Genomic DNA, 13,625 nt, shown 5'->3' on the forward strand with positions numbered 1-13,625 from the left:
TTTTAAAAATACAATTAAGTTGGTCAGTGAAATAACTGAATCACACATCACAGATTTTAGTTTTTATTGCATTTTGGAAAATATCCCAACTTTTCTGAAAATGGTGTATGTAGCAATATAGAATATTGATAGCCTTATCATTTAATAACACCAAAGCAATTTGCTGGTTGCAGTTTTACAATTACAAAGAGTAGATTGTTGCTTTCTTCTTCTTCTTTGTGCACTATCGTTAGCTTTTGTCATTATTTGTGATATTTTAGAGCGCTGCTGTGCTGCTACATTTCTTTGTGAAACAAACAGGATGACATTCTGTTTTTTACCATTTTGGTTGTAGTGTGTTTGTCATATTTGTCAGTAGTTGTCCATGACATTTTCTTGTGGTAGGGTTGTACTGTATTTAAGTAAAAGAACTGCCAAGAGGAATATGTTTTAAAAGCACCTAATCGTGGAACAGAAGTCATGTCTGTGACTCAGCAGGGCACAGATTCAGTGTTACTACAGTATGTGTTTTTTGTAGCTTGTGTGAATTGTTAGCACAGCACTGAAGCCCCGCTCACTTACTTTGACAATGTTATATACAAAAAAATCTAATTGCACCAAATTCAGTTTAATACATATTTAAGACGGTTGTCACCAGTGCATGTGTTCCACACAGAGTTGACCTGGTCTCTTCCATACCAAGTTACATCTATATGGAAGGTACAGAGAAAACATTTTAATTGATTTTTTTCCATTTGTCTCTGTAAGACAGCAAATAAGTGAATTTCCTAAAATGCCAGTATCCTGCTTTGAGACTCCAGGCGTCCTCTAAAGTATATATACCATGTTCAAGAATGAACCCATTTTATCCCCCTCAGTGAAAGTAACAGGGTGTGTACAATTGGTCTCTTTGTTCCCTTGTTGCTTTCATGTAAAACGTCTCCATTCTATGAGAGAAATGATAGATTTCACTCTGTTCTCGACTTTTTCTAAATTACCCCAAAAGAGGCCCAAGGAGGAAACAAGTGGAATTATATATTATAATTGGCCAAGAAATAGACTGCAGTCGCTGCTGAACGTCTGTTGGTTACTCAACTAGCAGCAAATGTGATAGACTATGTTTCTAGAGAGCCTTGAATCATCACTAGATTACAGAATGTGCTCAACATCAGCACTTTGCAGGCTGTAAAACCAGTTCTGATGTTTCTTTGTTCTCATCATCCTTTCTTTTCTCTTCCTGGCCCTCTCACTCAGTGCCCTTGGCCATGCCTGCCAACCTGGAGGTGACTCCTTCTTCTTTCAGCATGCTGCGAGTAAACTGGGGCGCAGCACCTGGTGCGACGCAATACATGATCTTGTACTCAGCACTCAACCATGGAGAGCCTGACGACGCCAAGGAGGTAAGAACATTTTATGCTCTGTCAGAGGATCCGCACACTGTCCAAAAAATACAGAGGCTAAACATCCTCTTCTAAGCTTTTGTCTTTATTTTTTTTTTTATACATCTTCACCAGTATCTCAAACAAAGTGCTGTTTAACCGTTTTGAATATCCAAGCATGGTCACCTGACCTAGTCATCGCATTACAAATAGGTCAACATGTCTATCAGCAACACTGACAAAAGAGGAGAAACATTATCAGAGCACCACAATGTTAAACAACCTCAAAACACTACCATATGCTACATTACAAATTCCATACAAAGTTTGCAAAGTCTTGAGTGTTCAATAACATATTTTCTACATCACCTGTATCACTGTGAAGGACAAGTCCAGTGTGGAATGTGTTACTTATTTAACATGTCTCACCACAGAGGATTTCTCATCCCCTCTTTAGAAACTGTAGCATTCATCCATCCATCCATCCATTATCTATATCGCTTATTCCTGAATAGGGTCATGGGGTGCAGCTGATCCCAGCTGACACTGTGCAAGAGGCAGGGTCCACCCTGGACAGGTCAAAAGTCTGTCACAGGGCTGACATGTAGACAAACATCCACACACACTCACACTCACTCCTAGGGGCAATTTAGAGTCACCAGTCAACCTAAGCTACATGTCTTTGAACTGTGGGAGGAAGCCGGAGTACTGGGAGAGAACCCATGCAGACACAGGGACAACATGCAGACTCCACACAGAAAGGCCCCGGGTTGGCTGAAACCTTCTTGCTGTGAGGCGACGGCGCTAATCACCACGCCACTGTGATGCCACTGTAGCATTCAAATGTTCAGTAATGCGAGATTTCACAGGTATTGAAGTCTTACATACCTTTTTGTATTTTGTGTTTGTATGGCTGCAGGAGAAATTCAGTGCAGACCAAACCATGGTGGAGCTGACAGGTTTACTGTCAGCAACAGACTACTCCGTCACTCTGTACGCTCTTTACGATGAGGAGCCCAGTGACCCTGTCACTGCGGTTGCCACTACGTGTAAGACACCTTTTTATTATTCCATTTTCCTTTTTGTCTGGAATTCTTATCGCTGTCACGCTATCTTTTTCTCTTTTCTCCTAATTTTGTCTGTATTCAACATCTCTAGCACAGAAACAAAGGCATTCCCTTCAATGCAATGGCTAATTATTAGTGTTCCATCTTTTCTTCCCTCACCTTTTATTTCGCTGTCCACCCCGCTGCAGTTCCTCTCCCACCACCAATGAGCGTTCAGTTCCCAGTGGTCACCCACAGCATGCTGACGGTCAGCTGGGTGCCCGGAGCTGTGGACATCCCCGGCCACAGAATCACCTACAGCACCAACCACGGCAGCGACGTCAAGCAGGTAAATAATCAGAATATATTGGTGTCAAATTACAAACAAATCTGTTTCTAAAAACTGATGTTGCATATTGACTGTTAGACATTATTACAGTTATGCTTAAGTTTTACGATATCACCAGCTGGCAGTCTAAGCACACGCTGACCTGTGCCGCCTGTAATATCCATAATAATTGGCTGTATTTTTTTCATGGATAACTGTTCAAAGCAATTTATTAGGTACATCTAGCTAAAACTAAGTCGTGTTAATCCAAAGGTCCATCAATAAATCCTTCCTTCATGAGGGTTGTAGTATTCAGTTACCGTTCACTCTTCTCAGGGGATGCTGATTCATCATTTTGGAGGCTGTAGTTTGTTTGGGGTCTGTTTCAGTCATTCCTATGAAATCTCTTTCCAGGTGGACGTAGCAGGGCCGAACTCAGTGCTGATACAGAACCTGTCCTCTCTGTCCAGATACCTGGTTTCAGTCCAGTCTCTCTACCCACAAGGCCTGTCTGCAGCACTCACCAGTAACATCACCACATGTAAGACATACTGTATGTATTAATACATGTCAAGTGTTTGTGCTTGAAGACTTCATCTACAACCCCAAAATCAGAAGAAGTTGGGACAGTATGTAAAATCAAAAACAGTGATTTGGAAATCATCTGTCTTGTATTACATTGAAAACAATACAGCAGCACATTATTTGATGTGATACCTCATCAGTTTTATTTTTTGTTCAAAGTAAACTCTCATTTCAGTTCTGATGCCTGCAACATATTCCAAAAACATTCTGATTTGGGGTTGTAGATTTCTTTGATGCATTAGGGGAACAGTTTCATTGTTTTGTGATAGCAGAGTTAAAGTGACTGGATTAAAAATATCTAAGAGGAAATGTGCTGTTTCTTTCCTTCTCCTTAGTGAAGGTGCCTTCTCCATCAGACTTCAGGGTGACTAATTTCTCAGGCAGTGATATCACAGTGCGCTGGGAGGCTGCAGCTGACGATGTTGTCTCCTACCTCATCAAGTGGATCTCCCTCAGTGGAGGAGACCTGAGACAGGTCAGAATTGTTTAATGAATGGCTGGAGTGTGTGATCAAATTAAATGATTACTATTCTTTTGTCTCTGTCATGTATTGTAGTTGAGGGTGAGTGGCGGGAGTGAAGGGGCCATCCTGGAGGGGGTAGAGGATGATAAGGAGTATCAGATTTCTTTGTCTGCACTTTATGGAGATGGAGCTCAGAGTGAAGCTGTGGCTATACGCTATAGCACCTGTAAGTCACACACACCCACACACTAATCTACAAAGGCAATATTGCAGTATGTTATTCATGTCACGTGGTAACCCCTCCACTGACTTGGTGTCCTGAACATAACTTGGCAAATAGTCTGGTATCTATTCCATAAGGAACCAAAAACTCAAATAAAACTTGTATTGATTTTTATGTTGTGAAGTGAATCCTGAACTTGTTAACATGCAGACCTCAGGGGTTCAGAGCAATCTAAGTACTCATCCTCCCCCACTTGTGTCCTGTCCCCTGTGCTGTTTATTCTCTACAACAACGACTACAGGAGTCAATACATGGACGGGAATATTCTTAAATTCACAGATGACACAGTTGTTATGAACCTGCTTCATGGAAATGAGTCATCACATAGCCCTGTGGTCAGTGATCTTCTCCAGTGGTGTGATAACTACTCTGAGACTTAACGTTTCTAAAAACCCAGAGGTGGAAGATGTAGAAAAGTAAAAGTAGAAATATTTTATACTTCATTACAAGTAAGAAGTCCTGGATTTGAAGTAGTATTTAAGTAAAAATTCTTAAATAAAAACAGGAAAGCAGCAGATAAGCGTCATAATAATCACAAAATATCTATATATTATTATATTATTATTACTGATACATTTACTTTAAGCAGCATTTTAATAATTTAATATCAGTCTAGAGTAGCTGGTTGTAGTACAGTATTTCCTTCTGAGATGTAGTGAAGTAGAAAAACAAATTACCATATGTACATTTTTCAAGTAAAGTAGTTTTGTACTTGAGTAAATGTACTTACTTGCATTCTATGGTTACTGACCTCAGAAAAACATGACTTCCCCCTTGTCTGACCATTGTTAAAGGGCAACAAAGACAATATATTCCACAAAGATTACATGTTCTTAATGTTGCAGTTGATGCAGTTAACTCTAATACACCTCTTGGTACCCAGCACAACCTAGTATTCCTCTATGCCTAGTCTTATTATTGCAGCTTTATTGTTTGCTAGAACACTGAAGGTTTTTATTTGTACTGCATTCAGATGCTTCACTTATCTTATTGTGTTTTTTGTGTTGATGTTTTTTTATGCTGCATTGTTGCCAGAGAGAATTTCCTCTTGTGGGACAATAAAGATTGGAAGTGTGCTGAATGCGCCTTGCAGTAAGTCTAAATATCTCTGCAGTGTCTGGCGGAGGCCCATCCAGCATATCAGTCTCTGAGGAGACTGCGGTCAGCATGGTGGTCAGCTGGGCACCTCCCAATGCTCATGTCCTCCAGTATCGTGTGTCTTACACTGCACTGACTGGAGCTGAAGCCCAGGACAGCACTGTAAGTGAGCTGCAGTCATAATCTCTTCAGCTGCTTCATCCTGCTGCTACTCTAGGGTCAAAACCTAGTCAAATGAGCTGTGTCTCTGTGTTGACAGACAGATGTTTTACTTGAAAGCTTTATTTTGAAAGGTGGGTTTGTTGTCTACAGGTGTTGGTCCCAGGCAGCGAAAAGCAGGTGGTGCTCGAGTCATTACAGCCAGATACACGTTACAGCATCCTGGTCACTGCCGAGTACCGCAGCAGAGAAGGAGGCAGTGGTTCAGCCCAGGGAAAAACCAGTGAGTCCAACACACTGGAAGGCTAGCCACAGCTTTGTAAAACACTGACCAGCTGGAAATAGTAACACACTGGCAGGCTTATATAAAAGAAGGGTCAAAGTTTAATGTAAATTAACTTGTGGAAAAGTGGAGGAATGTCAGAACCACTTGTTCTGTTTCCATAAGAAGCAAAGAAGAATAGTAAAAATAAACAGGTGAATTTGTTTGGTCAACTCAAATACACAACAATTTTGTTTGTAGAAATGATTTATTTTTAATTATGCTAAGTGATCTTAAGTGTATCAGAATTCTAAGACCATGCCATGCGTTAAACATCCCTAAATGTAAACAACTGGTCTCAAAGATGGTCCAGTGGTCTCCTAAGTCAGTTAGGAGCTACCAGTAGATGGCTGCATCACATGCACAAAGGCCAGACACACCGTTTCCCAGAAAGAAAACAAATATTTAGGAAAACTTTTTGTTAAGTTAATAAAAAGATATAAGGTCTGTCACGCTGTCTGTCTGTCTGTCTGTCTGTCTGGCATGAATACAATTAGAATAAGTAGTGTGATGTGTCCTTATAGTCACATTAACCACATCTATAGCAGCTATGAAAGACACATTTACAGTTATATTGGCTGGGCTATAAAAAAATTTTATAAGATCACATAGAAATGACAAATGAATCTTTTTCTAAATATGTAAACTTGCAAGTGACCTTTTGTAACTCACTGAACAAATTTAAAATCATTTATGAGAGGCTTCATACACACTGACCCTGCTGTAAAATGAGGTTGTAATGTCAAACATCTGGTGCTCTGTGTGTCCATTCATGTGCTTGCCTAACTTTTCAGTTCACCTCGGACTGTTCTTTATGTAAAGCTGAATTTTTTTTTTTTTGCTTTTCTGTTCATCCCTCCAGCCAGTCTGCGGGTTAGCAGTCTGAGTGTGGTCAGGTCAGACCACTCCACCATCTGTGTGTCTTGGAGACCCGTGTCTGCTGTCGATGGATACCATATTGTCATTCAGTCTGTCGAAGGTGACCTCTAGTAAAAGTTATGGTAAATGACTGTTTAGTTTACTTAAAGCTGTCTTAGAGCCACTTTTAATTTGCCCATTTGTGTGTATATATGTGTGTCCTGGCTATGTGTGTTCAGACAAGGACACAAAGGAAGAAACTGTCGATGACTCCAGCAGTAGTCACTGTTTCACTGATCTGCAACCCGAGACTCTGTATCGTATCAGCCCTTTGGTCCGGCAGAGGGCGCTGCCGTCTCCATTCTCCATCCAACAGGTTTGACATGCTCACAGTAGATATACTTAATCTTTAACAAACCTGTACGCGTGGACGTGGCTACAGCACCAGTGTCATTGGTCACATACTTCTTTGAATACTTTGTGTATATCTGAAGGATTAAAAAGTATATCCACTAGGGGGCAGATTAGATCCCAGTCATACCTGACGGGAAACAAAATATTTTCACTTCAACTTCCATTTTGTCATTCATTGCATGACATCACTTGCTAATATTGAAACCACAGCAGAGAAGGCGGCAGCAGTGGCAGTGCACATGGTGTGTCAGCCGGAAAAACTCTATGAATTTTTCTTTTATATTAACTTTCCATCATTGTTGCAGTGATCCAAACCCACCGCTGACCTTACTTACTCCCCCCACTGGTCACATGCTGAATTGAATCTTGTAGACTTGTATGATTAAAGATGTGCACAACCACCACTCCCAAGGAGAACTGGGTATGTGAGGTAGCCATGATGCACACACGGATGAGTTGTTAAACACAAGTATATCTGTGGCTTAATAATAACAGTACAGTACACTACATATTAAAGTAAGCTGGCTCATCACCAACTGTTTTTTTATACGTTTCTCATTAAATATATTATTTAAACATAAAATGTGGGAAATAAACAATTCCAAAGCTGCTTGCCTCCAGAAAATGTAACCAAGTCACTCATTAGCTGTGCCAGTAATTGTTTTCGCAGACAGAAGCATGCAGTATATGGTCTTTAAACAAAAATCATTAAGAGTCCTGATATTTTTATTGTTGGTTAAAAGTGTCATAATTGTTGTTGTTTTTCCTCATGCAGCCACGGCTCCAGCCAGAATTCCAATTCATCCCCGGCTATATCCGATTCACAATGAAGGTGACTCATCACTTTTCCTGTAGAAATATGTCTCATGAGAATATGAATTATTTTTGTAAGCTTTCTGGAGTGTCATTTCAGTCTGAATTGGGCAAATATCTTATACTGTGGAGCTCAGAAATTCCCAGTGGGTCACTAGTTGAGTCTCACAGGTTCATCCTCTAGACATTAATACAATGAGAAAATTTGTAACTGTTGGAGAAGTGGCTGAATTTGATTTCATAGCAATCTTGAGGACTAGTGCAATGAGTCATGCTTTGTTTGTCAATTTAAATAAAATTTTTTCATGCTATCAGTTTAGTTCACGCAGGTTTGAATCAGACCATGAACTATCTTAATACCAATACAATATGATCTCACTGAAAGATGATAAATTAGCAGTAATGTATTCCAACACTTGTGTAACAATGTTTTGTGTTTCCTGCTCCTCATTGCTTTCTCTCTCTCCACATATTGTGAAGAAGTGCTTTTGTGAATTGAATATAATTACTTACTCCAGAGGGGTCCCTGATGGACTAGTGGCTAGGATTCAGCGAACTCGCCGCTGCAGCCCAGGTTCGAGTCAGGGTTGCGTCAGGAAGGGCATCCGGCGTAAAACACGTGACAAATTTCAACATGCAAGTCATCAGTGTGATGATTTGCTGTGGTGACCCCTAACGGGAACAGCCTTTACTTACTCGAGATGTGATCATATTAATTGGTCTTTGGTCAAATAACAAGTGTACTCAGTCTTTGCCCTTCACAGCAGAAATAAGAGCTTTGGGACATCCTCCATCATGGCAGACTGGAATGATTTCTGGGTTGAACAAGGACTGAGATCCCAGGAATGATAAAATAAGGAAAATGGGATTCATCTCATATTTTAAATAATTACTTTCTTGCTCCTTGATGCTTTCTCCCTTGCCACACAATGTGAAGCAGTTCTTTGATGCACCAAGTGGTACATGGTCAAATAGCACATTTGTTTACATGTGCCTTGAGCCCATATTGAGGATATAATAATTTTCTCTGACCTGAAAATGCTGAAAAATATCCCTGGGTGCTGATGTTTGTTTGCCTTGCTTATAATGATTCACCACTGCCCTCTTGTGTTGCAGTGTGCCCTGAGGTGACCATCAGAAACAACATCGTTAAAGGTGAGATAAGCTCTCCCCTCTTGTAACTGTAGGCTCTCTCATAAAAGGCCCATTTTGAATAATTTAATAAAAAAAAACAACAACAAAAGAAAAGAAACTGTCACCACATTGTCTTAACAGATCTGCACCGTTGTTAAATGGTGTCAGTAATAGTGTTAAATGCTGTTATGTGCATGTTGTCTCAGGGTTTGACATGATGGAAGCATTTGGTCTGACCCAGAAAGCTCACTCGTCCGTGGAGGGCGTGGCAGCCGAGCCTTTTGTCTTCAATACCCTCCCCACCTACACTCTGTACAGGGACGTTCAACTGACACAGAGCACCAAGTGAGACTCTCGCTTTTATTTACTGACTTTAAGTTACCTTCTGTTTCTTCTTTTATTGTAGTTTGTATCTGTGCACTAATACTCATAAACGCAGCCTCACATTAACTAAGGCTACACTGACATTACAGGCCTAAATGCTCTTATCTTTTTGTGTTGATGGCTCACATTCAAAAATACATGTAATAATAATATTAGCAATATGTTTGTAAGTGGTATGTATCCAACTCCAGTTTGAACACCACTGAGAAACTGTCACTCATGCAGATTTAACTGGTTAGAAGTAAAGTAGTCCGTTACTTTTGAGGCTCAGGCTGGATTTAGGACTGATAATCACAACTATGCAGGACAAATATTTGGTCTTTTTGCTAATGAAGAAAAAGTAGAGGCAAAGTGTTTTATGATTCATCCATCATTCAGATTACACAGAGCCATCGTTGGTACCACTCCTGTTTCCATGGGTAGTTTTTCCAATCTACAACACTGTAATAATTCAGTGATATTAATATTATGTTAATGTATTTTCCATATCAGTTGACCAGCTATTAAACAGTAGAAGTGCAGTTTACTGTACAGACATGACCTTCTAGCTCAAAATCCTCCAACACACCTCTGCAAACATGTTCACTGCATCTTTAGTTTGCACTGACTTTTTTTCAGAAGAAAAAGTATGGAGCCTACCTTTTGTTTTGATGTAAACTGACCCACCTGTGCCTATCTCCCATCAGGTTTATCCACCCCGCAGGTTTCTCTCCAGATCACACCATCAGCACCGCTTTCCGCGTGTTGCAGGATACACCCAGGGAGCCCTTCGCCCTCTGGCAGCTCACTGACAATGACTTCCAGCCCAAAATGGGAGTGGTGCTCGACCGTGAGTAACATTTCTGCATCTTTCAACCTCTCACACTGAAAGCAGAGACACTAGACTGTGCACCTTTGTCTTTACACCCAGCCAGATCAGAGTGGTATAAACCGACTCTGTAGCCTATGTCCCGTTTTTAGAGGCCCACAGTTTTGCTAGACATAATGTAGAAATAAAAGTTTTTACCAAATATTGTCTTTGGTATCTGTGTTTGACACAGCTACAACCAAGCACCTGGTGTACTTCAGTCTGGACTACAGGGGAGAGGTGCAGGAACTGACCTTTGACCAGCCCCAGGTGCACAGACTCTTCTATGGCAGTTTCCACAAGGTGAGATAATATACACAGAGCGAGTCTTGATTAAACCTCAATGAAAGCTTCTCTGTCATTTAGCAGAAAATGAAACATTAATGCTATGATTTCAAATCATGTCTGTCTTTCGTGTTACTTATTCATCTTTGTGTATTTTTAATAAAACGGATGTCAAGCTATGCGGAAAGGTGAACGAGGTGGTTAGAAAAAGACAACTCATACAGTATAAGCTCAGGCCTGTAGCAGTTGTCACACGATTACGAGGAAAATAAACAGAAGACGATAATGTACGGGAAAATAATATTCAGTTACATTCAAAATATGTATATATTAATTGTGGATATTTAATCATTCAGAACTTTAATGTCATATAATTCTTTACATTGTGTGATAAGTTATCAGTCCTCCTCCTGTAATCACAGTCCAAGGCCCGTATTTATCAAACTGGAATAACTACAATTTTGAACTGGAAGTGAAAGGTAAAAATAAAAATTCTCCATTAGGGAAAAAAAAAACAAATGTACTCTTCTGTAAATAAATAAAAAGCCTATATTCCAGTGGCTTTCATGATAAGTATTAAAAACAGTACATATTCAAAAGTGGGTCCTACGTAGCAGCATAAAACTGCCTTCTTCAGGCTGTCATCTGCAGTACACAGTTTTCCTTTAAGTAGATGTGAAGTAATTGCGAACACCTGAAGACAACAGGAAACTAATCATCCCAAAGACAGCAAATCACCAAACTCACTTCAGCTGCTGAAGTGGGCTTCCTGTTGTCTTCAGGTGTTCGCAATTACTTCACATCTACTTAAGAGAAAACTGTTTTGCAGATTACTCCCTGAAGAAAGTAGTTTTATGCCACCACACATGGGCTGTAACCCGCTTTTGAATGTGTTGTTTTTAATACGCTTGATGAGGCTTTTTATCTATTTTAGAAGAGTACCTTGGATTTTTATTTTTTCTATTAGTGCTTTTCTTTTGGTCCCTTTTTCCAAAGAGCACCTTCAACATATCTGAAGTGAACGTCCTGCACTCTCTGGCATCTTCTCTTTTCTGAAAGGTTCTTCGCTTTTTCAGTGTAAAAGCTGATTATCAAAATTTTATCTTACAAATCCAGTTACATTAAACAAGAGTTGAGAGATTTCTTTAGTATTTCAGGGGCTTAGATGACTACCATACAGACGCAGAGGTGGACACCCCCAACTTTACCACTCAACAAAATACCACTGGTTATCAGGGGCCGGACAGACCTACTGATGGAGGGGGGTGAAGCTTTGTTTGTGGGCCTTCGTGTCTGGTCACTGAACAGCCTAATAAATAATACTGTCCATAAACACAGCATAGAAATTGCCATTGATATGTCTACTGAGGCTTAAGAAACCCAACTCACTTCACAATTTATCATTTTAAGCCCTGTACAGTATTTGTATGTCACTCTAGACATAGAACATACTGTAGGTGCATTTTAGTAACTCACAATAAGCTGAAAATACTTCACTGCTTAAAGTACCACATTCAACATGTCACTTCTAATATGACTTAAAAATATTCAATAGGTTAGTAACTTATCATTTTGTTGTTACCTTGCTATACCAAATGTTATGTTAGCTGTCATTTATCATGTCATTTTTGTTATACATACTCTGTTCTTTGTAATTATTCAACACTAAGTTTTTATTTTATGTAATAATAGTGATAACAGTAAGGTCTAGACCTTATTTTGTAAAGTGTCCTGAGATGACTTTTGTTGTGATTTGGCGCTATACAAATAAAATTTGATTGATTGATTTTTCTCATATGATATCGAAATCACATTTTAGTGCGAGTCATTTGATAGATGTTTATGAGGAACTACTAATATACTGTATACTGTAGTTCCATGGTGCTGATTTGCCAATATATAAACACATATAGGTGAACAGGGTTCAAGGTGCAGTCCAGGTGAACTGACTTCATGGCAGCAATATACTTCCTGTTTACAACCTTCCAAACCCCGAAAATTATAGGAACATAACTATCCCCCAAATTGAAGTAAAACAAAGGCTCATAATTGTAAAAATAGACGTATAAGGTGTTTTGACGGAGAAGTCTGACCTACATATGATAACTGATATCTTTTTTTTATCACTTGTGGTTCCCCTGGATCAGTCCTCTATCATTCCATTGGCAGGTTCACTTGTTGGTCAGCCAGGTTAGTGTGTCCCTGTTCGTGGACTGCCAGCGTGTGGGTGAGAGACCTGCCCGCCCTCTAGGCAACCTACCGACCGATGGTTTTGAGATGCTGGGAAAGCTGGTGAACACCAGAGGACCCAAAAGTGGATCTGCCTCGGTACTTTTTTTTTATCTTATTCTGTTTCTTTGATTTGAACCCAGGCCAAGTCTGTCAATAAACTGTACATCCTGAATGTATCAAACAACCTGGTGGTCTCTCACTCTACCCTGTGCTCCACCTGCATCCTGTGTTCTTCTCTGTATCCAGCTCCAGCTGCAGTCCTTTGAGATCGTCTGTAACACCACGTGGGCTTCCGAGGACACCTGCTGTGACCTACCTGGAGTAGTTAGTCTGTTTATATTTACATGCACCTCTCTTTGGTATAGGCCAGTTGAGTTGATAACTGTGTTTGAACCCATTTATCAATGAGCTCAGTGCTTACTTTGAATTTTTCATTGCTTAGTTCTTGATGGCCTATTGTGGAATAAAAAGATGTCTTCAAAATGTTTGTTATACAAACAGTGAGATGTGTGAAAGTGACTCATACTTAAAATGTTATCCTGTACATTTCTTCACTTCATGTTGCTGTCATCACTCTTTTGTATTGGTTATGCAGTGATGAGAGCTACCTTAGTAGAGCATGGTGAATTTTCTAGTAGCTGACTTAATATCTTTATTGTTAATGCCGGGATGTGCCAGAGAGATGAGGAGAGCTGTCCTGCCCCAGCATACACCTGTACCTGTTCCTCCGATGTCCCTGGAGCTCCTGGTTCCCCTGGAGCAATTGTATGTCACCTCAAATAGACCCAGAGTACTTGCTGAGTTATTTTTTGTTTAATCCAGTTGTTCAATGATATGTTGACATTTTCTCTTTTTTTTCCAGGGAAAACCAGGTCCTCGTGGTGAAAAAGGCGAAAAGGGAGAGCAAGGCCAAAAGGTGACATTAGTGTGATTATTCTGGCTCTTAAAGCTCAATCATGATTTTACAGAATTTAGTTACATTTATGGTATAGCAATTTAACTTTGTCCTTTAACTT

At 39.9% G+C, this 13,625-nt stretch overlaps 1 protein-coding gene across 1 annotated transcript in view; it reads left to right on the forward strand.

Annotated features, from left to right (window-relative positions):
* Positions 1-13,625, forward strand: part of LOC109974132 (collagen alpha-1(XX) chain-like) — a 34,332-nt gene that overhangs the window by 15,498 nt on the left and 5,209 nt on the right. Inside the window, 20 exon segments of the mRNA XM_020624164.1 lie at positions 1,234-1,379; positions 2,278-2,407; positions 2,614-2,753; positions 3,147-3,273; positions 3,653-3,792; positions 3,874-4,006; positions 5,178-5,323; positions 5,474-5,603; positions 6,505-6,621; positions 6,740-6,826; positions 6,829-6,876; positions 7,690-7,746; positions 8,844-8,882; positions 9,068-9,206; positions 9,932-10,074; positions 10,286-10,395; positions 12,547-12,705; positions 12,856-12,933; positions 13,288-13,374; positions 13,472-13,525. Coding sequence (XP_020479820.1) covers positions 1,234-1,379; positions 2,278-2,407; positions 2,614-2,753; positions 3,147-3,273; positions 3,653-3,792; positions 3,874-4,006; positions 5,178-5,323; positions 5,474-5,603; positions 6,505-6,621; positions 6,740-6,826; positions 6,829-6,876; positions 7,690-7,746; positions 8,844-8,882; positions 9,068-9,206; positions 9,932-10,074; positions 10,286-10,395; positions 12,547-12,705; positions 12,856-12,933; positions 13,288-13,374; positions 13,472-13,525 — 2,210 coding nt within the window.

Source organism: Monopterus albus, unplaced genomic scaffold, assembly GCF_001952655.1.
Source record: "Monopterus albus unplaced genomic scaffold, M_albus_1.0 scaffold321.1, whole genome shotgun sequence".
Lineage (NCBI taxonomy): Eukaryota > Metazoa > Chordata > Actinopteri > Synbranchiformes > Synbranchidae > Monopterus > Monopterus albus.